At 48.8% G+C, this 27,940-nt stretch overlaps 1 protein-coding gene across 1 annotated transcript; it reads left to right on the forward strand.

Moving 5' to 3' along the window:
• Nucleotides 1-15,221: 15,221 nt before the first annotated feature.
• Nucleotides 15,222-19,356, forward strand: Tmem185b (transmembrane protein 185B). Its single transcript, XM_053743366.1, is given in 8 exon segments — nucleotides 15,222-15,783; nucleotides 15,785-16,019; nucleotides 16,021-16,123; nucleotides 16,126-16,236; nucleotides 16,239-16,285; nucleotides 16,287-16,524; nucleotides 16,527-16,685; nucleotides 16,688-19,356. Coding segments are annotated over 8 exon segments (1,038 nt in total). The 5' UTR covers nucleotides 15,222-15,664; the 3' UTR covers nucleotides 16,714-19,356.
• The last annotated feature ends 8,584 nt before the right edge of the window (nucleotides 19,357-27,940 follow it).

Here is a 27,940-nt window from a genome sequence, read left to right on the forward strand (position 1 = left end):
CCCTCACTCCCGAGAGGCTGGTCGTATCTTACCTTTGTACTCCTGCACCTGGCAGGAGGAAAGGAATGACACATTTATTGTGTGCTGGCCACATTTATGAAGATCATCTCAGATAATATTCATAACACATTCATGACACGGGTTTTCCCTTTTACAGGTAAGGAAACAGAGGCCTCAGCAGAAGAGAGGACTTCAGAGCAAAGAGCCCTTCTGTGGAGCAAAGCAGGCAGGTGTTTCCCAGGAGAGGTGGGGCTCGAGGGGCTTGGAAAATAAAGAGGATTTTGCTAAACACTGAAGAAGGAGATCACCAAGGCAGGAGCCACCGAGATAAACAAAGGTGCAGAGGCAGAGGAGCCCAAGAAGGGCTGATGAGGCTGAACAGGACTGTGTCACAGAGAATTGGGGTATGTTCCGCAGGGGCAGAAGCCAGGAAAGGCAGGGAGAATACCTGACCTGGTGGAGGCAGGGAGTTTCTGAGCAGGGTGGGTAGTGTTTCCAGAAGCAAAACCTCTGTGGACACCCACCATGTAGAAAGCCTTCCAGGGGTTGAAGATGCAGTGTGAGAGGCCTGTGTCCTCAGGGTCCAAAGAGCTCTGTGAGGCAAACCAGCTGTCAACACTAGACAATGACTCACTTCTCCCAGGAATCTCCTGGGCTGAGTACTCCTTCACTCAACCTCCTCAGACCCTTGCTCTGGTCTCTCTCACCATGACTGGAGTCTGTGTTCCTTAATAAACTGTATGTGTGTGTGTGTGTGTGTGTGTGCGCGCGCACATGCATACCCATGTGCTCATGTACATGTGCCAGAACAAGCAAAAGTAGGCCCAAAGGTCTCTTTTCCTGAGACCTGCCCAAGATCTGCATGCAGCTCAGGCCTCCAGCAAGCTCAGCTCCGACTGGCCCGGCCAGATGCTCCTGGAGCTCCACCAGTTGACCCAGGAGGGACATGCCCTGGCTGAATTTAGACCAGTCTGCAGAAGTATTCAGGACATGCGAACCATCAATGAGCCCAAGGCGCCTAGTGATGTCTCATACTGGCTGCCAAACCAACATGAAGGAGAGAAGTCACAGAGGAACACTCCAGACAGCTTCAATTTGGAGACACACCCCACTCATGCTCATGGCACTTGTTCCAGAGTGATTAGAGGGGAGACTTGGTTCAGAGCAGTGCCAGGGCTTTCTGTGTACCCCAGACTCTGGGTCCATTAAGGAGGCCAAGGCAGAAAGCCCACCAAGGCTTTGCCAGTTGCCCGGCTCTGACCCTCAGTGACATCACAGCCCTCTCCGCCTCAGAGCTGACTGCATGTTCAAAAAGGCTGTTGCTTGGCATTGAAGGAAAGGGCTTCTGGATACTTAGGGAGAAGGCAAAGCTGCCAAGAGAGCCCTTAACCCAAAACACACCCGCCGCACCTGGGCAGGAAGACACAGCTGGAGACGGGAGCGGAGGCATCACAGGGGGCCCTTTCTGCTTGGCAGCAGCCAGTCATGAGCACAACCATAACACACAACCTGGATCTCCTGCCTTACAGGTGACTGAAGATCTGGCCAAATCACTGCTCAGACAGATTTTTCCCCAAGCCCCACATTAATTGGTTTTTGGATTCTACAACCCAAACTTCCGAACCCAAGCCCCAGGGCATCCCACGAGGGCTTAGATGTGGAGGCCATGACCCTGGAGCCAAAGCTGTCAGACACCTGGGCCGCACCTGCCTGTGCAATGAGCCCAGGAAAGCAGCCCTGGGGACTGCGCCTGCTCTGCTGGGGCTGGCGAGCCTCTGCACTCAGGAGGCCTGAGGGAAGGGCACAGGGCCAGTCTCCAAGGCGGCTGCTAATGAGCGGATGCATTCTAGGTCATCTGCCCCGAGGAGCCACTGCACCTGAGCAGGGAGAGCCAAGGCTGCCAGGTCCCTGCAGCCTCTGCCCTGCCCAGCGAGGGCTCAGACCAACTCAGCCCTGCCAGGCCCTGGCAGGCGCTTGTCCTACCAGAGGGGGTCCAAGCTGCCCACTACCTCTCCTTCCCTTTCTCTCTAGCTCCTTTTCCTCGAGGAGGATTGAACCAGGGGTTTCGGTTTTATCTCCCTACAGCACACTTGGAACATAGAAGGCACTCAATAAATGCTACTTGTCCTCACTGAGTGGAGGAGCCTGTGCCCAGGAGGTTCAAACCCTGGCAGCCTGGGACCCCTGGCTCTGCTGCCCACCAGCACTGGGGCCCACAAGTGGACATGCAGACCATAACAGTCTTATGGCCTGCTGTAGGCAGGGGCACAGTTTCAACATGGAAGTGATTGATATAATTTATTTTTTATCTCCAAAGAAGAATGTAGCTGTAATCAAACAAAGAGTTGAAACAAAATAAAAGCTAGCATCCAACATTAGAGGATAGGGGGACGTGGATACCTGGGTCTCTCGTGTTCTACTGCAGGAACTGGCCTGGTGGCACAGTGTGGGTAGGATTTTGGCACAGACCCAGACACAATGACCCAGATGCTTACCCAGGACCCTGCAGCTGGTCAACCGCTGTATCATCCAAATTGTCTCCTAACTGTAGCAGAGGGGGAATCGGACCAGGGCTGGCCAGCGTGAAGCCCAGACTTTAACTCTGTACTGCAAATGGAAGCGAGAATCCAGCCTCAAGGGCACTGAGCAAGGAAGCAGCCCTGCCAGGGGACAGACGGCCGGTCAAGAAAACTAGGGCTGCTGACAGTGGACCAAGGAGCTGGAAGAAGAGCCTAGTAGTGTGTTCCCACCAGCCCTGCTCAGGGCATTCGCCCTTGGAGCTGCCACCCTCTGCCATGGCCCTTAGAAGTCAGACTTCAGTTGACACACAGCATGCTGGCTCCACTCCAAGTCTGTCGCTCCTGTTCTCTTTGCAGCATCTCTCTCAGTCCCCGTGTATGGTTGGAAGGACAAACAGAAGAGACCTAGGAGTGCCTCCAGGTTCTGTACTGGAAGATGGGGCCCTAGGTGGCCATCGTGGCACCTATGGAAAGCATGCAAAGCTTGCTGGTTGGAGTGGCCTTCGGTGACAGCAACACGCACTTCAGTGCCCTGACCTCAGGCCACTAAAACAGAAATTCAGCTAAAACCAGCCCCTCTCCTCTCAGCTGGCCACGCCACTCACCTCGCCCCACTTGCTACTCTGGGGAACTGTGCTCAGTGGGTGATGGAGCACAGCCACCTCAGTTCCAGGCGTGAGGAGAAGTCCCCTCCCAGCATCCTCTCAAAATCATAATTCCTGCACTGCCTAAGTTACTACATCACGGAGGGGTTCTCCTCCTCCACCTGTCTATTCCCCCAGGGTCAATATATTTTTTAAAGGTTAGAAATTGATCATTTGGTGCTATGGTATGCACGTGTGTGTCCCCTTTGAAAGCCATCTGCTGACATCATCACCCCAGTGTGAGAGGTCATGAGGGCTCCAACTCCACCAGTGTCTCTGTTAAGAGGACACTGTTAACAGAGACACCAGGAGCTCACTTGTCCCTTCAGCTCCTGAGGACACACAAGAAGCAGCCTTTGCCAGAATTTGCTATCACCTTGATCTTGGACTTGCAGCCTCTAGAAGCATGAGAAATAAACATTTGTTGGTGATTAAGCCACCCAATGTATGGTATTTTGTTATGGCAGCCAGATCAGACTACAATATTTAGTAAACCATTCTTTAAAAACAACTTCTAACTCTAGTCAGAGCAATTAGACAGAAGAGAAAAATTAAAGAAATATGAATAGGAAAAGAAGAACTCAAGCTATCACTATTTGTAGATGACATGAGTCTATATTTAGAAGATCAAAAAAATTCCACCAGAAAACTTCAGAACTAATAAATGAATTCAGCAGTGTAGCAGGATATAAAACCAACACCCATAAATCAAACACATTCCTGTACATCAGTGATGAATCTACTGAAAGAGAAATCAGGAAAACTACCTTATTCACAATAGCCTCAAAAAATAAAATACTTGGGAATCAATCTAACAAAAGAAGTGAAAGACCTCTACAATGAAAACTACAGAACACTAAAATACTAGACAAATGCACCAAAAACATTCATTGGAGAAAAGATAGCCTCTTCAACAAATGGTGCTGGGAAAACTGGAAATCCATATGTCACCAAATGAAATTATCTGTCACCCTGCATGAACTCAACTCAAAGTGGATCAAATATTTAGGCACTAGAACAGAGACCCTGCGCCTGATAAAAGAAAAAGTAAGCCCAAATCTTCACCATGTTGGCTTACGAACTGACTTCCTTAACAAGACTCCTAAACACAAGAAGTAAAATCAAGAATTGATAAATGGGATGGTATCAAACTAAAAAGCTGCTTCTCATCAAAGGAAACAATCAACAACATGAAGAGACAGCCTACAGAATGGGAGAAAATCTTTACCACATGCACAGATATTATGCTTTATTAATGCTCAGATAGAGCATTAATCTCCAAGATATATAAAGAACTCAAAAAACTTAACACCAAAAAAACAACTAACCCAATCAATAAATGGGCTAAGAAACTGAACAGACATGTCACAGAAGAAATATAATTGATCAACAAGTATATGAAAAACTATTCAACATCTCTAGAAATCAGAGAAATGCAAATCAAAACTACGCTAAGATTTCATCTCACTCCAATCAGAACAGCAATTTTCAAGAATACAAGTATCAATAAATGTTGATGAGGATGTGGGGAAAAGATACACTCATACATTGATGGTGGAACTGCAAATTGTTGCAACCATTATGGAAAGCAGTATGGAGATGCCTCAGGAAACTTGAAATGGACCCACCATTTGACCCAGTTATCCTCTCCTTGGTTTACACCCAAAGGACTTAAAATCAGCATACTACAGTGACACAGCCACATCAATGTTTATAGCAGCTCAACTCACAATAGCTAAACTATGGAACCAACCTAGGTGTCCTTCAACAGATGAATGGATAAAGAAAATGTGGTATATAAATATATGCACAATGGAATATTACTCAGCCTTAAAGAAGAATGAAATTATGGCATTTGCAGGTAAATGGATGGAACTGGAGCATATTATGCTAAATGAAATAAGCAAATCCCAAAGAACCCAGGCCAAATGTTTTCTGATATGCAGATGCTAATGCACAATAAGCAGGGGTGGGGGGCTAGGGAAAAATAGATGTACTTTGGATTAGGCAGAGGGAAGTGAAGGGAGGGGAGGGAACAGGGGAGTAGGAAGGAAAGTAGAATGAATCGGACATTATTACCCTATGTACATACATGCTTACACCACCGGTGTGATTATACATCATGAACAACCAGAAGAATGAGAAGTTATACTCCATTTATGTATGATGTGTCAAAATGCATTCTACTGTCATGTATAACCAATTAGAACAAATTTTTAAAATGACTTCTAACCAGCTGTTTGATAGAACTGTCAAGGCTTTTGTCCTGGAGGTACATCCAGCTGGACACTAGTGTGGACACTCATTCTGTCGCATCCCCTGCACCACTGTAGACATATTCAGTGGGCGCCTGGTGCCTGCGCTGAGTGCTTGGACCCTCTGAGCCTCCTCTCCTCCCCTGTGCCATGGGCAAGTCCAAGTCCTTGCAGATGCGTGAATACAATGAAGAAGCTCTTCTGACCATCACCATCATCCTTGTCATTGTCACACTATTTATCAATGTCAATTCTGTCTCCTGCTTTCAAAGTCCCTTTCAGACCAAAAGGGGAATACTGGGCCCTCTGTTCACTTTTAAATACGTCCCTGGTTTCTTGTTAACTAAAAGAAAAATATCTTAGAGGTGTTCATTGTACCTCTACGCCTGTTCACCCCAACACACCCTAAACACTTCATTTTTGAAGTTCGTTTTTGCCGATCTATCTATCCTGGAGCTAATGATTGTAAATCATTTCCATTTTTACTGAGTTTATCAATCCACTTAGAAACTGCAAAGCAACCTCTTTCTTTACCCTCCTGCTCTGTGCAGACACTTGGAGGTCAAGAAATTACTTGTCTTTGTGGGGAAAATCTTGTAATGCTAGATTTGCAGTAGGAATGTATTACCTGAACAGCCACCCATTACCACCCCAAAGCCTCCCTAGATAAAGCTGGGAGGTTTATGGCTGTTTTGAGCAATTTGGAAAGAACCTCAGCAACAGAAAATAATTTTTATGTTTTTATAAGGGAAAAATCTAAGTGGGAGCTCCCAGGAGTTTCATTTTCTGTCTTTGGTGGGAACTGCCCCTTGAGAAGGAGAGGATCGCTGGTTAAGGGTTTAATCCTACCGTGTGTCTCCAGACTCAGAGATTTGTTCTCAGTTTAGACTCTACTGGTGAGAAAGTGTCCCAAGGTAGCTATTTGCCCTCCTCGCAGAAGACCTCAGAGCACAGCCCCAGATAGTTGCTAGATTTCTTTCTGAACTCAGTGGACTCAGCTGGTGGTCTTGGGGTTCATCTGGAGGGTGAATACCAGAAGAATCTCCCTGACAAAAGCAGAAGATGGGCCCTGGCCCAGTCGCTGATGGAAGAGCTCCCACACTGCACAAGGTACTTGATTGGGGACTGAGGCACAGATGGCTGAGGGATCTAAATCCTGGCTGCACACTGGAATCATCTGGGGAGCTTTAGCCACAGTTGGATGAAGGGCCCCACCGGCAAGGAGTCTGACTTGGTAAGTCTGGGTTGAGGACCAGGAATCTGCATATGTTCAGCCAGCAACACATGGACCTGCATCCGAGGACCCCTGCTCCACCCAAGACCTCCTTGGTTTATAAAGCTGAACCAGATCCAGGGTGAAGAAGGAAAGTGGGTGATCAACGTTAGCACAGGGTGGGGTATAACTCAAGGACAACTCAAGTTAGACAATCTAAGGAATAACCAGGGGACTGGCGGGGAGAGGCATGCATACATATGTTAAGCATGTACTAAGTGTATGAATGCATATTTCCATTAGCTCACTCCTAACCTGTAAAGCAGATATTAATATCCCCATCTTAACAGATGAGAACCCCTAGACTCAGAGAGCCTGAGACATCTGGTCAAGGACATACAGCTGATTAAATGGTAGAGCAAGGTTTGAATTCAGGTAGTCCCTTTTTTGACTCAAGCTTAAATACCCCAGGATTCTCTTGGCATGGGTCTAGTTTGGAGTTCTGTGCCAACCAATAGCACAACCTTCTCCGCTGGTCACCCAGCAGGCTTGACTGTCACCCTAAAGTTTATTTTCAATGCTTTTTTTAAAGTTTTTGGTTGAATTTTAATTGTATTCAGCCCAGTAACCTCCAGTTCTCGACTTGTTTCTTTCAGGATTTTGTAATGTTCCATGTCTGTGCACTGTAACTGTATAGGAGTATACTCAGTCCTTGGGACAGGGATCACAGGGCACTGCTTTATCCACAGTGCCTGATCCACAGCAGGCCCCAGCAGACGATCTAGGTATGACAGCTGAGTGATGAGTGAACAGCTTAAAGTGCTATATTAGACTGATTTCCGTTGCTATAACAAAATACCCAAAGCTGGGAAATTTATAAAGGAAAGAGGCTTACTTAGCTCAAAGTTCTGCTCCACTCTGGTGAGGGTCTCATGGCAGTTGGCAGGCATCACAGTGGCTGAAATGTGTGCAAGAGCAATCTCATAGACCGGAACCAGAGATGTTCCGGGATTTGGCTTGCTCTTTTATAACTACCCATTCTCAAAGGAACTAACTCACTCTGAGGGATCAACATTAGTCCCTTCTGAGTGTGGGTGACACCCCCAATGGTCTAACCACCTCCCACTAGGCCCTACCTCTTAAAGATTCTCCAATCTCTTCATACTGACACTGAGGACCACGCCCACAGCACATGCACCCAAACCATAGCAAGCATACTTGTGGGCCCAGCCTCTTTCAGATACATCTTCCTATAAAATCCAATAGATGACCAAGGTGGCAATGGGTCTGGTGGGGGCTCTGAGGAAGAAACAGAAGCTGGGGCCCAGGGAGATGAAGCCAGAGAGATGGACTACGGTAGTCAGATAGTCTTGAAGGGCATGGGAAGGCATTTGGATTTTCTGCTGAGAAATGAGAAGCCACCAAAGCTCTGATGCAGGGCAGTGCCAGGCTCCTATGGCCCCAATGTCACCTGTTTGTGTTGTCAGCTTCTGCACTGCTGGACAGCCTCTCTAAGACAAGAACCCCAAATTGTTCATGGAGCAACTATAGGGCCTGGCTCTGAGGGGCATGCAGAGGATTTGGATTTATTTGTTTTTTGTTTTGTTTTGTTTGTTTTGTTTTTTTCTATTTTGCACTAACTAGTGTAGAATGCTATGTAACTCAAGTGAAATTAGAAATAAATTTTTTCAAATGTCTGTTTGTGAGCCAGTGAACATCATTTGCCCACATGGCACCATCTCAGGAATTTTTGACAAATCCAGGTGAGGGTAGGGCTGAGCAAAATTGTCTTTTACTGAATAAATTAATAGTGCAAATGAGACCAAGGAAGAAAGCTCAAATTGTAAATGCAAAGTAAAAACATTTAGCAGTGCCAATTTCAACCAATCAATGCTTGAAGTGCTTACTATTTCTTTAATGATATTCCAATATTTAGGAGGCTTCCCACCACCTATACGCAATACACAGAAAACTATGAATAATATTTTATTTAGATGCCTCAAATTAAACTATCCTGGTGCCCACTTTATCAGTTCATAGCATTTGGAGGCTGTGATCTGACCCAAATAAGCCACTCATTCACAGGTACACTCACAGGCCAATACTGCTCCTAATTTTGAATTGACTTAATCTTACACAGCCTTACCTGAGCCTACCTTTTATTTCAGCCTCTTTCCCTCAATAATTTGTTTGGTTGGCTAGTTGGTTTTGGTACAAGAGATTGAACCCAGGGGCACTTAACCACTGAGCTACATCCCCAGCCCTTTCTAATATTTTATTTAGTGACAGGGTCTCACTGAATTGCTTAGGGCCTCCCTGAGTTGCTGAAGCTGGCTTTGAACTCATGATCCTCCTGCCTCAGCCTCTCAAGCTGCTGAGATTAAAGGGGTGCACCACCTCACCCAGTCATCTCATTAATTTTAATTCCTCACCCCTGTGTAATTTTCCAGACCACATGAGCCCTGCCAGTTGCTATCAACAGAGTCACATTCACACCTTCAGCAGGGGTGGCCTCAACTCCATTTCTGCCACGACAACACAGAAGAAAAGTATCAACCTCCAAAAATACTATGCTTGCCAGGCACACCTGTGTTCCCAGCTACTCAGAGGCTGAGGCAGGAGGATCACATTAAAGGACCGCCTCAGCAAATTAGTCAGGCACTAAGCAACTTAGTGAGACCATATCTCAAAATAAAACACAAAATGGGCTGGGGATGTGGTTCAGTAGAAAAGTATCCCTGGATCCAATTCCCAGTACCAAAAAGAAACAAAAAACAGTATTATCAAGAGGCAGAATTTCAACCCAGAGAATCTACCCCAAAGAAATAAGCTAAAATATGCAAAAGAAGATGTGAGGAAAAAAAAAAAAAAGGCCACAGCAAGGGGATAAGGGGATGGATGGATAAGCAAAGGACTAGACCAACCCTGTGATGTATTTTTTTTTTAATTTTTAGTTGTAGATGGACATAATACCTTATTTATTTTGTATTTATGTGGTGCTGAGGATTGAATCCAGTACTTCACATGTGCAAGGCAAGTGCTCTATCACCCAGCCACAACCCCAGCCTCCATGATGTAATACTAATATGACCACTAAGAAGACATTTATGGCAATCTGAGAAATGTTCTATTTGTGCATTTCATTGCATTTAAGACACAGCTGATTACTAAGCAAGCCACTATTTCACATATCATGAAGGAAAACAAAACCCAGGGGAGGTTACCCAGTAAGAGACATCTCAGTGAAGCTAGGACCCAAAGGACTATTTCTTGGGTGTAAGAAAAATGATAAATCATCCTTCTAAGGCAGTTAGCCAGGAAATCTCTGTCTCAACCATGACCCTGACAATGTGAACACAGTTTTGAGTCTGGATCTGCATTAAGATGTCCAAAAACATCTCAAACAAACACTGAAATTGAATTTGACTTTAAAGTCATCTCAAGTTGGCAGCACACCTACATGACAGGGCAGACACAACTGCCCTCTGGAAGAACTGAATTTTACACAGGTTGACCAGCAGTACCTATGAGGGACCCTCCACTGTCCAGTGCAGGATCCAGAGACACTAAAGTGAGAAACCAAGTGAGTCTTGGGATTCATGTTAAGAAAACAAGCAGAATGAGATGGCAGGTGGGCAATCACCTCTCTTTGCAGGGTGCACTAACTGGAAGGGGAAAAGTAAACAGTAAAGGCTCATGGTGAGTTTCTGTAGGTAGTAAGACTAAAAGTCCCCTCCCCTCTTCCTTTAAACAACTCAGCATTTTCCAGCTATTTCTAAAGTGAGCATGCATATAATGACCACACAATAAACAGGAGCAATAAGACAGTGTGCTCTAAGTAGGGAGGGAGATGACTTTAGGCTGGGTGGTCATCAGAGCCTGGCTCTTGTGGGGTGTGGGGAGGATTATTATAGGACTGGACTCAGGACAGAGCTGGGATTCCACCAATAGCAGGACTCAGCAGAAAGTCTGTAGCTGGGGGTTTAGCAGAGAACTGTAGCCAAGGTGCTGGGCCCCAGTTTCCTCATCTGCAAAATGAGCTCACTGCAAATATGAGGGGCCTTGTGCCCTGGGGGGTCCTCTTGCAAGCCCTGCAACACTTCCCTGCAAACCTCGGGCCTGTCAGCTTTAGGTTGGCAAGCGCTCTGCTGCTCAGCCCTAGGAAAAGAGCACATCACTTCCAACCTTGCTGCCCACCTACCTGCACTTTACCAGATACACCTACCACCTGCAGGACTGTGCTGGCAACTGCAGATACAGATGAGAGGGGGGTCCCTGTCCTTGGGAAAGTCACAGGGGCCCCAGAGTCATGAGTAAACAGGATGACAATACCCTGTGGTGTAAACCCTAGATTGCTGGTTCCAATTCTTCAGGGAGGTGACACCTAATCTGGGCTCCAAAGAGATGGTAACAACAGTTACCACTGGGATGGGAAAATTGACATATTCTAGGTTTTGATACATTGTTTCATTTTACTCTCACATTTATGGGCAGTTATCTCCATTTCACAGATGAGGACTGGAGACTAAGTTACTTGCCAAGGTCAGGGAACTGGAATTTGCAGGGGGAGCCTGCACAGTGAGCGTGGGAGGGCGTGTTCCAGCCCTGGGGAGGAAGGGAGGCAGGAAGGCAGGGGAGATTATTGCAAAGGGAGGTGGGAGCACGTTGCATTATGGTCCAGGGTCTAAGGGGCATGGTGGACACCGCAGCTGACAGAATGGGTCAGGTGGGCTATGACTTCCTTGAGAAAAAGCTAATGTGAGCAAATCCACATACAGGTCTGAAAGGGAAACTTCCCTGGGATTCCTGTACTGGGCTATCCTTGACGCCAAGCCAGTCCCTTGGAGCACATTCAGCAAGTACATCCTGTCTTTTGAGACTTGTAGGTCATGGACTGACTGAAGCCCAGGATCCAGGACTGAGAGCAGGCTTGGTTGTCACCAAGAGCAACCTGGAGAGGTAGAGGGACCCATGTCAGGGCTCCCTCTCCCTGGAGAATGGGATTCTCCCAGACCAGTGGTGCTCCTGAGGCAGGCCATCTCCTTGCTTGGAGCAGGAGGAGCCAAGCTGGGCCACTGGGACTGGTCTAAGGACTTTGTAGATGGAATGAAGGTTACCAATAGATTAGTCTTCAAATAGAGATGATCCAGGAATATTGGGATGGGCCCAATTTAATCCTATGAACCTTTAAAAAGGGAAGCGAGGCAGAGTTCATAGAGTCTGCATGTGAAGACTTGCCAAGCCAGGAAATAGAGGGCCTCAGAATGAACCCAGCCAACATCCAGCAAGGAAACAAGGGCCTCAGTCCTCCAACTCCATGGCACTGAATTCTGCCAACACACAACTCAGAAGCAGAGTCATCACCAGGGTGCCAACACCTAGGTTTCAGTCTCCCGAGACTCATGCAGAGCACCAGCTGGGCCCAGACTTCTGACTCTCAGAGACTGGGAAAATCAACAGATGTTGCTTTAAACCCTAAGTGTGTGGCAGTTTGTTCCAGCAGTAATAATAGCTCAAATGTGAGCTACCAAAGGAACATCTCCCTGGACAGGGAGTGAGTAGCACAGAGCCTGGGACATGGCAGTGGGAGGACAGTCATGACTAGGGTTGAACTCAGTCATTCACTCACTCATTCAACCACCATTTCCCAAACATCCACCACGACATAAGTGCCAGCAGGGGATCTACATTTCAAAGTTCATGGAGGGAGGTTAGTCAATCAAACACAGCCCCAGGGAAATGAGTCCTGTGACCAGGCCAAAGCCACAGGGATCCACAGCCTCCTGCACAGTGAGTGTGGGAGGATGGACGCTAGCTGTGGGGAAGGAGGAGTCTACTGCAAGGAGAGGTAGGCATGTGGGAGGCCAGAGTCACTGGTCTGTCAGGGACAGAGAAAGTTCCCAAGGGCTTGCAGGCCTGTCTTGGATCTTGGCAGTCCAGGAAGGAAAGAGTACGTCACTTTCAGGGAGAACAGCAGAGCCACTGGATGGGGAGATGATGCATGGAACATTCAAAGGAATGGCAGTCAGTCACAGGTTGACAGACCATGAAAAAGGGCACTGATCAGCAGTGGGCCTGGGTGAGATCAGGAGGGCCTCAGAGGTCACAGGAGAGCTGGGACTGAGGACACCAAGCAAGGGAGAGACACTGGGGGAGGAAGAACACATCCCAGGACATCCCCATCCTTCAGGACAGTGACCTTCAGACCCTCTGCACTCCCTAATTACCATGTACCTCAACTCACACAAGGCACGCCTGCCAATGGTAACCTGAAGCATCACATCCAGACACCCCTCTGTAACTGGACAAATTTACACTCTGGTGTGTGTGCCAGCCTTGAGGGTGGCTGTGCCATTCAGCTCCTGGCATATGGCAAACATCTGTGTTAGCCTCAAAGGTAAATAAAGACCAGGGCAGGTCCCTGAGACCAGCTATCTCAGGAAAAACAGCACAGGGGCAAGTCTGAGGTACAGACCAGGGCCTGCGGGCCAGGAACACCAGCTAGGGGATGACAGCCGACAGTATCCCCTGCTCAGTCTGGTTTCCCTCAGGAGCTAGGCAGGTAGGACACCTCAAGACTCCCTTCTTGGAAGGAAGGAGTCGTGCACTTGTTCTAAATGAAGAACATTAAAGATGGGGAAACAGACTGCAAACTCCTGTCATTAAGCTGGCACTGAGGCCCTGAGGTTGCCTGGCTACACAGATCAGGGAGAATTTCCAACTGTTCTCACAAGTGGACCTGGACCTGGCTCAGCCATCACCTCTCTGGGGGGCTGCCAGCAGGTCCTTGCCCTCCACAGGCTCTATTTTCCTCAGTGTGGTAATATTAATCACTCACATTTCTCTAAATGCAAAGTGCAAAGCTTCATGTATGGGTTCATCTAATCCTCAAAACAATCCTACATGCTTTAATTAGTCCATTTTATAGATGAAGAAGAAGTTGGGACTGATGTTAGGCTTTCGATTTTAAAAAAAAAATTGTTTTAGCTGACAGATCTTTCTTGAAAGGAAATAGTACCAAAAAGTCACTATGCAAAATGATTATAGGGACTCCGGCTCTGGTTAAGAAGAGGGTTCAGGGAGAAAGGTCAGGTTCCACTTAGCTGAATCTCCCCACGATGACTCCCTAGGGGCTCTTTGGAAATCATCTGATGCTCACTCAGCTAGGAGTTGCTCCTCAGGGCCACCTGACTGCTTCTGCTAGGCATGGGAGCAGGTGAGTTGTGGGAGACCTTTGGGCATTTGGACTGGTCTTTCCACATGGTGTTTTATGTGTATCCTGTTGAAGACTGCCATGTCCAGAGAAAGCTAGCTCCTGGGTCTGGATCTTGATTCCCACATCCCTGTAGATGAGCTGGAAGCTGGGGCTGTGAGGGTGCAGGTAAGCTTCCTGTTTCCCTCTGAAAGCCCTTCAGTGCTACCCCACAGAGACCCTGATGGCCCAAGCATTCCTCGGATGACTTCCCCCTACCTCAGAGTCCAGGCCTTTTGTATTGGCATCCCACACCTACTTCTGGGAACCAGACTAGGTGAGACCAGTGGGGATGGAAAGGCAGAAAGGACAACCAACCAGGGCTCTGCTAAGCAGGGGGCAATGAGAAAAGGAGGTAGAAATCCTTGGGGAGTCACGAAGCCCTCAAGAGAGAAAGGGGTGCTCCAAATCAAAGACCCATTGCAGCTTTTCTGGCTCTTAGTGACCAGTTCCCCAACTTAATAGACAAGGAAACTGAGGCCCAGAAAAAGAGGAATCAATTTGTCTACGTTTCACAATTGGTGAGTGGCTGGCCTGGACTAGAACCAACATGATTCTTCAAGAATCAGACCTAGGCAGGGGTCAAAACGAGGCTTAGGGACTTGAAGTTGGGAGCCTTAAATCTACATTCCAACTTTGCAGCTAATCTGTTGCAGTGACTTGGGGCAAAAAGAATCCCTCTCCGGAACCAGTTCCCTCACCCACTCCCTCAGGACGTTGCTTTGGGTCCTGCAGAATCTTAGCACCCTCGCCTGCACCCGCCCTCCACTTCTGGGGTGAAAGGGACAGGTAAAAGACCGCTGCTGCCTAGACATTGGCACAGCCATTTCGCATGGAGCTTGAGAACTGTCTGTTGCCCAGTCAGGTAGAGTTCTAACAAGCGACCGTACCCCATGCACTGATTGCACACGCGGGCCTCCCTCCCAAGTCGAGGGTCAAATCCAGCGCCTCTTTTGCACGCACGCGCAAAGGTGCACACAGACCCGCGCTGGCCCACACTGCTCTTCACAAGTGTACATCGGTCCTTGGCAGTCACACGGTTACCGGCAACCGCTCCCTTGCTCACAAACTCCCACACTCGCTGGCCCCCGCCTTTGCTCGTGTACACGCCGTTCCTCAGCGCACTGGCAGTAGGAGCTTCGCCGCGGGAGGCAGAGCCCCTAGATTAGTACCGTAGAGAGGCAGCCAACGCCAGATGAGGGTAGGGGCAGGGTGACGACCGCACCCCCTAGGCCCCGCCCCTGCCCGTTCCCGGGCCCCGCCCCCGCCCCAACCCCGCCCCAACCCCGCCCCGAGCCGGTCGGGAGGATGTGAGCTCAATCCCGCCTCCACGTTCCGGCCGCTACCAGGAAGCGTCCGCCCGAGGTCGCGGCCCGGTCGCTGCCTACACGCCAGCTGAGGAATCGGTAGCGCTCCCGGCCCTTCCGGGCGCTGCACGTAACAGGTGTCTCCCCTGATGGGTGAGGAATGAAAGCGAACAGAGCGGGCGCCCATCCAGGTGGCGGCGGGGCCGAGGCAGCGCCCCCTCGTAGACGCCGCGCCACCCCGGGCCCGCGCACGCTGTGCCCCTGCGCGCTTCCGGCTAAGCCACGTGACCGCGCGCGCACGTGTTCCGGCCTCGGTGCAGCGGCTCAGAGCCTCCTCCTGGCCCGCCCCGGCCGATGTCCACCTAGAGCCAGGGCAGGCCAAGCCAAGGAGGCGGCGGGCCCCAGGAGCTGCAGGGACGCGGGCGCAGAGCCACGTGAGCAGAAGGCTGGGGCAGGTGGACGGCGGCTTCCGCCATGAACCCCAGGGGCCTATTCCAGGACTTTAACCCTAGTAAGTTCCTAATCTACGCCTGCCTGCTGCTCTTCTCCGTGCTGCTGCCCCTCCGCCTGGACGGCATCATCCAGTGGAGCTACGGGCGGTGTTCGCCCCATATGGCTGTGGAAGCTCCTGGTGATCGCAGGGGCCTCGGTGGGGGCTGGCGTTTGGGCCCGCAATCCTCGCTACCGCACTGAGGGGGAGGCCTGCGTAGAGTTCAAAGCCATGCTGATCGCCGTGGGCATCCACCTGCTGCTGCTCATGTTCGAAGTCCTGGTGTGCGACCGGGTGGAGAGAGGGACCCACTTCTGGCTGCTGGTCTTCATGCCACTTCTTCTTCGTTTCCCCGGTGTCCGTGGCCGCTTGCGTCTGGGGCTTCCGACATGATAGGTCGCTGGAGCTGGAGATCTTGTGCTCAGTCAACATCCTGCAGTTCATCTTATTGCTTTAAGGCTGGACAGGATTATCCACTGGCCATGGCTGGTGGTGTTCGTCCCCCTGTGGATCCTCATGTCGTTTCTTTGCCTGGTCGTTCTCTATTACATCGTCTGGTCCTTCTGTTCTCGACATCACTGGATGTGGTAGCCGAACAGCGAAGAAACACACGTCACCATGGCCATCAGCTGGATAACGATTGTCGTGCCTCTGCTCACTTTTGAAGTCCTGCTGGTTCACAGATTGGATGGGCATAATACATTCTCATACATCTCCATATTTGTCCCCCTTTGGCTGTCGCTAATAACTTTAATGGCTACGACATTTAGGCGAAAAGGAGGCAATCATTGGTGGTTTGGTATTCGCAGAGATTTCTGTCAGTTTCTGCTTGAAATTTTCCCATTTTAAGAGAATATGGGAACATTTCATATGATCTCCATCATGAAGATAGTGAAGATACTGAAGAAACATCCGTTCCAGAAGCTCCAAAAATTGCTCCAATGTTTGGAAAGAAGGCCAGAGTGGTTATAACACAGAGCCCTGGAAAATATGTTCCTCCACCTCCAAGTTAAATATTGATATGCCAGACTAAAGCATTTTCCACCCAGGGCACTTAAGTAAAATAGAAACCATACACACACACAAATTCCACCTTGCTTTGCCTCTGTTCATCCATCCCAAACGTGGAACTGGAAACAGGCTTCAAACACATCAGCTCATGCCTTGTGAGATTGATGCAGATCAGTGACTCATCAGTATGCACCATAGATAGAGGTGGTTATTTTAATCTGTGGTTGTATGTGTGTGGTGTACACATGGGTGAGAGAACTTGCTTTCCAGGTTGGTGTTTAAGAGCTAACCAAGGGCAGTAAATTGTTTTAGTAGGTCCTCAAAAGAGATAACTACACAACTGTTTGGTGGTGGTTGTTGTTTTTTAAGTGCTAGTATACCTGTCAAAAGTATTGTTTAAAAAGTATTTTTATACACTGCTAGTCTCTAAAATTGTATTTCAGATATTGTGCCTGTTATGCCAGAATAGCAAATGTATAGAATTCTCTCCACCACTGGTTTATAGACCTCATAGTTGTTATTTCTAGCATTCCTGCTGTTTAGTTTTTCTTTGGCTTTGCTGATACTGGTCTTTAATATTGTAATAGATGAATTTTTCTAATGGAGTGAATCTGCATATATAGTATTTATATGAATATTTTAGCAGTGTAATATATTGAATTCTAGTTCTCTGCAGTACAGTGTATTATGTTAAAGTATTTTTTTAAGTTTCTATGTGAAGATAAATGTCTATTGCAGATGTATTTAAAGACTGCATAAGATGTTTATATGTACCCTGTTGTGGAATTGTATCAAAATACTAGGCATAAATGTAGGAGTAGAAAATCCTGTGGACCTGAATATTCAGTTTTAAGGTCTCTTAGCACCTGTTATTAGAGGGAGGAGCCACCACCCTTTAGAAACAGTGTGGTAGCAGGCCATAAAGTGACACTGCTATTTACTACCTTGAATTTTTCACAAGTAGTAACAACTCTTGTGAAACAACCAAAATAAGCAAGTGGTTTGTCCATTTCTGAGGATGTTAGAATTTTAGTTTGTCATACTGTAAAGCATTAGTTGTCATTGAAAAGCTGTCTTAACCAGAAATGGTCAAAGGATTAACTCTTATTTTAAGGTCCAGACTTTTGGGAAAACAATAGTTCAGGCTTTATTTTTTAGGAAAGTACAGTGTTTATTCAGTTACTGGTGGCACACCAGGGAATTAGAAGGGTAGAGCCAGACTCTGCAAAAGTGATGTTCTAACTGAGAACAAATAAATACTTCCAAAAGAAGGTTACAATTAAAGGAGTGTTCATATTACTGGGGAGAAGACTGGAGGAAGCCCACTTTTATTAGCCATGAGGCAGACCTGTTCCATTTCAAGAAAAAGATAAATCTAAATTCACCATTTTTGTCCCATTTAAAACATGGTAAAGTAACATACTTTGTACACGTGGCTAGCAACAATGCTAGCAAAAGAGAAGCCAGTCCTGGGAAGCTGAGTGCCCGCAGGCCTGAGGATGCCATAGCTTGGATATGTTGGCTGCAACAGCCCTCCCCCACGCCCTGCACACAGTGGGTCTACACCAGCTGGCTGAACGTGGGAAATGAGGACCTACACTGAACCAGTCACGGTGCTAGGCAGTTGGGGATACAATGGAGAGTATTTGGGATGTGGCTTCTGCCCACTGGTAGTATATAATGGAAAGTGCCAGCCATCACGCATCCATGACAGTGAGGAAATAGTGCTCATGGCAGAGGTGTGCCTGTAGGAGGGAATGAGCTGAGAGCAGCTATGGAAAACCTGTAGGAGGATGCTGCTGGCTTCGAAGTGACCTTTACCTGGAACTTAAAGCCCATCTTTGGTTTTAGGAGCCCAGTGCTCCCCTTTCTGTTCCCCTTTACCCCCAAAAGATATCTGAAAAGGATCATTAAAATTGAGCAGTGGAGGAGCAGGTGTTGGAGGAATTGGCAGGGGCAGGCTTGGGGGCTGCAGGGGATCACCAACCCCTCCTAGCTAGTTTCAGGGTAGGGGCTTGTTGACAGCTGGTGCCATCCCTTAACCCTGGTGGGTCCCTCTCCACACCCACCCAGCCATCGTATCTCCTCTCCCAAAGTGTCTGGCGCTGACGAGCCAGTGTCTGAAGTGTGGTAACAGCCTCCTGCATTAGGCCCCCTGTCAGGCCCTTCTCTTACCTCAGGACTTGGAGAAAAACAACAGGAGTGACAGACTGGAACTGTTGTTGATCTGAAGTCAGTGCAGCCTCACCTGTGCCCGAGGGTTTACATGGTCACCAGCACAGTGGCTCCACAATAATTAGCATGTCAATTCTGTCACTCTAGTTTCTTCTGCAAAACAATGTTATCAGTCGTTTTTTGCTGCTAAACAACCTCCAAAACTTCAGTGGCCTACAACTGCACTCTAGGCTGGAGTCTGAACTGGGTGCCTGGCTGAAGGTACGACATTCCCTGAGCCACGTTCCTCTTCTCATGGCAGAAAAACAAGGAGGCTAAACTCAGCCTTTCAAGCACAAATATAGATCACATATATTCTGGTTTTCTGCAGTACAGTATATTACATCATACTCATGTTTGTGACTTATGTCACATCTGCGTTTTGGTGGCCAAAGCACATGGCCACACCTGTGACCTCTTTGGGGTGAGGTAGCATGTGCCTAAGGAACGATAACATAATCTGCACAGAGGCTGCTGGCCCATGCATTTAAAAAGTCACAAGGTCAGGGCTGGGGTTGTGGCTCAGTGGTAGCGCACTTGCCTAGCACATATGAGGCCCTGGGTTCGATCCTCAGCACCACATAAAATAAAATAAAGGTATTGTGCCCACCTACAACTAAAAAAATAAAGAGTTACAAGGTCCTTCTAAAGGAATCACAAAATATGTGGCAGACCATGAATTATTTTCTTGTCTTCTGTTTTACAGATATTCTTTAATTTTTAAATACTGTTTAAGTTGTTGCCAGATCTAAGGTGTGAGGGGGAGGACCCTGCCTTCAGACCCCTCAGTGAACCAGTGAGGCCTGGTGGCTCTTACAGGACAGTTTTAGGAAAGTACTTCTCTGCAGAGTTATCTGGGTACTATGGAAGGGCAGGGCTGGGTGCTGGGATTCAGGAAAGGGCGGAGTGGAGTCAGGCCTGAGCAGAGGCCTTCCCCCAGTCCTCTCCAGGGCTCTGACTTAGAAAAGAATCCAGGATGACACAGGTGTTCACAGATGGGCAGGAAGGCTGGGGTCAAATTTAGCAAGCACACAGGGATCCTGAGAAGTTGTGCTGCTGGAAATCTGGTCAAGGCCATACCTCAGGGACCATCAGGGATATGGCTGTATGAGCCTCAGATGTGTGTTTATCCTGTAGCTTCCAAAATGTGAGAAGAGATCTGGCTTCTGTAGCTCTCGTGGAAGAGGCAGGACTTGGCCAAAACTCAAAGGATTTGCCCACGAAGGTAGGAGGGGGTGGGGTGCAGACGCTGAGTAGCCAGAGTTAAAAAAGCACCTGCTCCCACTCTTCGGCTATCTGGCATGCATCCTTCCCAAGTTCCCCTCAAAAAATAAGTCTCTCATCCAACGTTCAGCTGAGCCTCAACAGTGGCCGGTCCCCTCCCTAGGGGACAGAAGCTTTCCAGAACTGCTTTATGGATTACATCCTCCAATTCCTGATCTAGGATGTTTGGGATTCCTCTTCCTCCTCTGGTCTTGTCTTGGTTTTCTATTTTTTTCTAGAATGTATGGATTAAAAACAACTACTACAACATGTCCTCCAAAGCATGGCCCTAGGACCTGGGGGTCTGTGAGGTCCTTGCCCAACTCCACATCTGGGGGAGGCTAATGTTCTTCAACCAAGCTGGCACTGCAAGAGACCAAATGCAGAAGCAGACGTGGGGACACAGCTGCTTCCTGTTAAGCCAGACATTAAAGGTTTGCAAACGTGGAAAAATGATGCCACACTCCACTCACTGGTTTGGTTTGGCTTGGTTTGGTTTGGTTTTGAAAAATATGGTCATTTTTCAATTTTTAAAAATGTGAACATAATGTTTTAGTTGTTTTTAAAGTGAATAAGTATTTTTAAAGTCATTGGCTTTAATTTCTACCATGGTAAATTTTTTGATATAACTCAAAAACTCAAGGTCCACAATCATTTTAAGAGTGTAAAGAGGTCCTGTGGTCAGGACTTGAGAATTGCTGCCCTTCTTTATAGTGGGGGAAAGAAAATAGAAATTGGGTGAAATATAAAGTTCCATGTGACACAGCAAGAAAGGGAAAATATAGGCCTCTGTCATTTCCGCAACACATTGCAGGATGGTTTCTCTCTACTGGTCTCCAGGTTCCCTTTGTTACTTAACCCAGCCAGGTAATTTTACAACTTCGTTCCAAGTGGCTTTGATGCCTTTGCCAGTCTTGCTGGCATCTTTCATTTCATCTCACTGCCACACATGGAGGGACTCAGAGCAGCCTAGGGGATCCCCTGGGTGCTGGCCACCAGCCTGGCTCTCCATTGCTGGCAGCAACACATTTCCCCCTGATACAGTAGTTCATCAGAAAGGGAGTATCATTTTTTTACCAAGGGGACAACTGGGAGGCGATAGTCTCACCCAAAGCCCACAGGCCACTTCTCTCTTCCCAGGATGTCCTGTTTGTTAAGCAGTTCCTCTGAGGGCAGGGAGAGAGGAAGTGGGTTTTGAAATCTTTCTCCGAAGCTGAAGCTCGGCACTCTCTCTCCCCTCCTGGTCCTCCTTTCTGTGCTCTCCCTGTGCAACTCACTCCCCCCCACCCCTGGCTCTGGAGCCCAGGCACCCTGCAGTGTGGCTGTGACTAGACCCTTGAAGCCAGTGCCACATCCTTTCAACGGGAGCAACAGCAGCCACTCTAGTGCAGACTCAGGCCACAGATTCCATCACAGCTCACCCCCAACCCCACCACCAGGCCCCTTTGAGTTCCCTAGCCGTCCTCATCGCAGAATCCTGACCTCTTTCCTCTCTCCTCTGGCCTGCTCTTGGCCTGAGCAACTCTAGAGAGGAAAAATGACTGTCATCATGGCAGAAGTCCCACCCTGCCCCTTGCAGGAAGGGAAAATTACCTGGCTTAATCAAGGGCAGGGAATAGTGTAGAAATTCAGACTTAGCCACCAGCCAGGGACCTTACCAGGGCCCCCCCACACACTTAATAACCAGCAGCCAAGGAGGACACAGCAGGGTCCAGCTCCTGCAGCAGTTGCCCCAGGCCATAGTAGTGTCCAGCCAGGGCTGCCTGCCACCTCCCCTCTGCTGCTCAGGAGGAGACCACCCCACCATCCGGTCAAGCAACAGTCAGTTCCCTCACAGTTCTGAAGGCTGAAATCCAAGACCCCCAGCCAGCAGGAGGTGGGGGATGTCCTGCTGAAAGATCTCACCTGTCCTCCCGCCGCAGGAGACGGAGAGAAAGCACTCTGGTGTCTCTTCTTAGAGGACACGCATCCCCCTCTAGCCCTAATTACCACCTACAGGCCCTCATCTCCGAACACCGTCATGCTAGGGGTTAGGATTCCACATGTGAACTGCAGGGGCGGCGGGGACACAAGTCACCCCACAGCACATGCTAAGTGTACAACTCCCAAAGGCAGGGACCAAGCCAGTATTCTCTCGCTCACCCCTCCTGAGCACCTAATGTGGACCAGGGGCAGTGGGTGCTCAAGGAGCAAGATGAGGCCATGCCCTGGTAGAAATTCCCCCACCAGCATCCAGACTTGGGACTGTCCAATGTTGGAAATACAAATGACACAGACTGGGGGGAAAGGGGCCACCTCAACCACGCAGGGCCTTGAGGACAGCTGTCCCCGAGGAGCACCTGAAGTGTAAGGGGTGAAACTGGTGTAGGAGTGGGTGTCCACAGCATGGGCAGGCCTGGGCCTGTTGGGTTGGAGGGGTGAAGTATCTGTTGGTGCCTGTGGTGCTAGTTAACAGTGACTTAAACAGAACATTTCAAGAAATCCAGAGGACACTGGCCTGCAGACGGGTCCCTAGTTCGGCGATCCTCAGGTAAGGCAGGCTTTCCACCTTTCCATGCGCATCCTTGTCCCCAGCTATTAAGGATATCTGCCCCAGGTCACCAGACACAGCTGTGGTGTCGCCTACAGTCAAGGATGGCCAAAGGGGAGGAGCAGTCATTTCCCTGCTCTATTCTAATCTGGGAGGGAAACCCTGTCCAGAATCCTTTATTCTCCCAAGCTGGGATCAGGGCAGCCACCAGGAGGGCACCTACCATGACTCCCAGCCTGCAACAGGTGGAGGATGGCTCCCCTGAGTCCAGGCTGCCAGCAGGACAGGAAGGAGCCAGCAGGGGACCATGAAGAGGGATTCAGGATGTGGGGAAAGGGTAGAGAAGGTAGAGAAGAGAGGGGTTAGCAGGCATTGGTCATGACTGACCTCAGCAGGAGAATTTTAATATCCAGAAGGTCATGGAAACCAAAGGATTTAAGCAGACACATGTTTTGAAAGGTCATTCCAAACATGATTTTAAAAACTGGGAAAAAATTTAATTGCTCAAGAATTGGAGATGAAGTTAAATACATTATATGCACATATGCTGGAATATTATACCATCTTTGAAAAAAAAGTTTACAAAGAACTTTGAGTCCAAGAAAACAAACAGGCATAGTGTACAGACCTGTAATTCCAACTATTTAGGAGGCTGAGGCAGGAGGATTCCAAATTCAAGGTCAGTCTGGGCAATGTAGTGAGACCCTGACTCAAAATTAAAAGAGCTGAGGATGTAGCTCAGTGTCAGAGAGCTTGCCTAGCATGTGCAAGGTTCTGGATTCAATCCCCTGTACTAAAGGAAAAAATAAATAAAAAGAAAAAAAAAAACCACAGTAAAAACACAGAAGAAAAACTCAATAATTGTACGATGTGAATCAGCAGTTGAGGGGGTTGTGAGATAAAAGCACTATATTAAAATATGCAGGAGAAGATTTCAAGGATACAGTAGTAGCACTTTATCCTTCTTCCTTTACATATTTAATCATTTTTCTACAACAAGCACACCTGACTTTTCTATTCAGAAAGGTGAGTACTTTTGAATTTTGATAGACTGTTCCAGGGATATTGAACCTGAGCTGGGGGCAGACAGACAGGTCTTGGGGAGAGGTACGGATGGAAGAATGAGGAGTTTAGGACATGCTGGATCTGAGACGGGACCTAAGTGCTAAGGTGGGAGGACAATTCATGAGCACTTCCTGGTGAGGAAGGAAAGGGGGCTTCAGCTGGTCTCTGTCCCGGGTTCCCTCCTGCTCCTGGCCGGGCTTTTCTCTCTGATGGAAGGATGGCTCCTGCCCCTAACACAGCAATTCACACTCAATAGCTGAAAGAAGGTTTCCCCCTCGGGTCCATCAGGCCTGTGTGGGGTCACCCAGAGCCCACTCTAACCCTGAGCAGCCCCAGATCCTCACCAGCTTGCTGGCATCAGCCCCACCCTCAAAAAGATCACTTCCTGGGTGCCTGGTTTGTCTAGGCTGTGAAGGAAGTGCTGGGAAAGAATCCAGGGGTGGGACAGGTCCTGGGCAGACTGGCTTGCTCCCTCTATTCACTTTGGCACTTTGAAATCACACAAGTGCAGCTATCAACTCATCTGCACCATCCTGCAGCCAAAATGCAAAACATGCCTTAAGAGCAAGGAGTCCTGGGAAAAAGAGCTATGGTCATGGGTCTCTGAGACCTGGTTTCAACTACTGCCAGGTGAACCATGTGACTGGGGCAGGCCACTGACCTCTCTGAGCTTTGGAGGGTCAACTTTGTCAAGTCACCACAATGGTCAGCACTGTAATCTATGACCACCTGGGACACTCTGGTGTTCCTGAGCAGGTTGGAATGCCAGAGGCTTCCCCGTGGGCATCCCTGCAGTCCTGCCACCCTCTGCCTCACTGCTCTGGCAGTTCCCTGTCTTCTAGGTCAGAATATCCTGCACTTGCACACAGGAACTCCGAGTGGTTGGCCATAGCCCAGGTCATGACCTTCATGGGTCCCTCCACCCACCCCCAGCCACCTGAAGTGTCAGCTGGCTTTGCTTGTTCACAGCTATAACCCCACTGTTCCCTGTCTTCAGTAGGTGACTAACATACAATATTGAGAGGGAGAAGGAAGTTTCGGGTGTGGTCCCTCGCCTTGCTCCTTCAGGTGACTCATTATAGACACACCCCAAACTTTGGTTGCCAAGACAAGGGACAGAGGTACAAGCCAAAGGTGGCTCGCTCCATGCTGTAAGTGTATTCCCTCCCTGTTAGTGCACTCGCTCCCCTTCTCCTTTTCTCCCCCGCCCCCTCTTTTCCCATGCTGGGGCTGGAATCCAGGGCCTGTGCGTGCTGGGCAAGCGCTCCACTGCTAGGCTACACCCCAGCCCTGTCTTCTTACCTGGGAGGAAAATCCTGCAGAGAACCCCAGAGACTTCCTTCATTCCACTAGGCCGGGATCGGGACAGAGCCTGGAAAGTCTAGTTGTGGAGGCCAGCAGTCCAACACCAAGGCATCTGTGTCACTGCGCCTCCTTGGAAGACTCCAGGGAAGGATGCTTTGTGCTTCTCCCGGCTTCTCGTGGCTGCTGGCAGTCTCAGTGTTCTGTGGCTTGTGGCTGCTTCTGTCCACATGCTGTCTCCATGCTCAGGTGCCCTTCTCCCCTGCAGGACTATGTCTGTGCCTAACCCTCTCCTTTCTCTACTCTAATCCTGTGGGACCTTATCTTAACTTGATTACATCCACAAAGACCCCATTTTTCCAATAATCACAGGTGCCAGGGGTTGGGACTTGGACATATCTTTTGGGAGACACAACACTAGGGTCACAGGGGTACTGCCACCCTCAGTCCCCTCAGCACAGGGTGAGATGCCTTAAACGACAAGCAGTCTAGGGAACTTTCCCAGTAACTGGAGCAGCCCTGACCCATGCTGTCTGGGAGCCGGGTTGCTCCCCTTTCGGGAATTGTGTCCCTGCACAGTGGACGGAGGTGAGAGGCGGGGCCAGGGTCTTCCACTACCAAGGCTCCCTCAGGGCGACATCTGTTCACAGCTCACCTGACAGAGGAGCGACCGCGGGCCCAGAAGACCACTGGTCTCCTCCCAGTGTTGGTATGAAACCTGCTCTTTCGAGTCCTAGTGGTAAAGCCACCTCTTTCAGAAGCATTCCTTGCTGTCCCTGCTCTCTTGATGATGGGTCAGGGTCTCTGGCTCCATCTCGCATAGCACGCCCATTCCTGTTCCTACATCTGACTCCTTCGTAGGACTGTGACCTTCTCAAGGATTGGTCGCCCTGGGTCTCTGGTGGGCCTGCCATGTTTGTACCTTTAGGAAACAATAGATGAATGAACAAAAGCATCCATGTAGTCCTGAGCCAGCTCCTGAACTGTCCAAGGGAACAAGGATTGAGAAGCAGGGACAGAGAAAAGGGAGGCTGGGGAGTCAGGTGGTAACCAGCCCCCAGAAGGCAGTTGGTGGAGAAGCTGGGCACGACTTCCAGGAAGGGCTGTGCTGGAGTAACCGTGGGAGGGCAAAGGTTCTGAGGCCGAGATGGGCAAAGGCCAGCAGAGCCACCATTCCACCCAGGGGACACATGTGTGGTACACACAATAAGGGACCTCACCATGTGTGTAGCACTGGGATCAGAGGGGGCAGAGCCAGAGCCTGGGGCTCACTGCTTCCCCTAGAATCCAACCAGAAACTGCAAGTTCCAGGCTCCAGTGGCAGAACAACCCCAGTGCCCTCCTAGCATGGCCTGGCCTTCTGTCACCCTGGATAGCCAGAAGGAGCTGCAGCCGGGCTAAGGCCTGGGCTGTCCTCTGGACAGTGGAGCTTCTAGAAGCCATTCCTCCCTAAGGCCTCCTCCCTCGGCCATGGCTGAGACCTCCTGGACTGTCCAGGCCAAGGCAGCCTGAGGCTCCTCTACTTCCCCCAGCAGTGGGTTCTGGCTGCCCTCCCGCTACAGGGCCCCCTCCACCTTCTCTAGAGCAGACACAAGTTTGTCACTCTTGCACCTCCATTTCCAAGCCACTGGTCCTCTCACCGCAGAAGCATAGTGAGGTCAGTACCAGCAGTGTGCTGTGACTGCTTAGGCCTCAGTGCAGGGGTGTGGCACATGGACCGAACCTAGCAGCCCCTTTCCCTCTCCCAGTGCACCCTCTTCTGGCCCAGCCATAACTCTGAATGTATTTCTATGTTGCCAGGTTGGACTCAGGTCAGGCTCAGGTCAAAGGCAGAGGCAGACCATGGGAAAGTGGTGGCCCAAATCTTGATGGGGAAGGAGAGGCAGTGGCCTGGCAGAAAGTCCTTCAGCCCCTAGCCCCCTCTTCCTCCTGCTGCCTGGACTCAGAGGGACTGAACCTCCTTCCCTACCATTTTCCTAACATCACTCCTATATCCCCATACTGTTTTCAAGTCTGTCTTCCATTAATGTTGATTCCAAACTAATTTTCAATCTGACTGAGCTTAGAAAAAAATTGTCTTTCTTCTAGAAGCAGATAAATACTGGTTGTCAGTCTTTGTTTTTAATTGAACAAAACAGGCTTTTCTAATACAGTGGGTCATTTATGAGTGGGAATATCTTTCCTCCAATTTTTTGGGAAGACTATGTAGAATGGACATTATATCTTCCTGAAGTGCTAGTTAAAATTCTCCAGTGAGACTATCTGATGTAGAGTTTTCTTTTAGGGAAGATTTTAATTCCAATTCCAATTTCAATTCAATTACAAGAACTTATGACTTGTCAAGTTTTCTGTTTTTTCTAGACTGAGTTTTGGTATGGGCAGTTCATGAAGTCATTAATGCTGGTCTTGCAGGTTAAGCCCAACAGGAGGTGTATGGCTCCTGGGAGACTGGGTTGGTATAGAAGAATCTGGCCCCTCCCCACGCTTCCTTCTTCTCTCGGGTGTGACCTCCCTCCCTCTCTCTTTCTCACACACTCCCACCATGTGACACCTTTGTCAAGTGTTCTTCACAGAGCCAATACCAGTGTCATACTCCTAGACCTCCAGAATATGAGACACCTGAACTTCTTTCTTTTTATTAAACTATCCAGCCTTGGGTATTTTGTTTTAGCACCAAATCGGAGCCATATGGGTATATATCCAAGGAATATAAAATCACTATCTTTAAAAAATAAATAGACGAATGCAGGAGGCCCTGAGTTCAATCCCCAGTACCCAAACAAAATAAAATAAAATTTTAAAAGATTGAGCTTTTGGTAGCTGTGTCTTGCAAGAAATTTTTCATTTATTCTAAATTGTCAAACTTATTGGCATA

This window comes from Sciurus carolinensis, chromosome 3 (genome assembly GCF_902686445.1).
Source record: "Sciurus carolinensis chromosome 3, mSciCar1.2, whole genome shotgun sequence".
NCBI classification, from domain to species: Eukaryota; Metazoa; Chordata; class Mammalia; order Rodentia; family Sciuridae; genus Sciurus; species Sciurus carolinensis.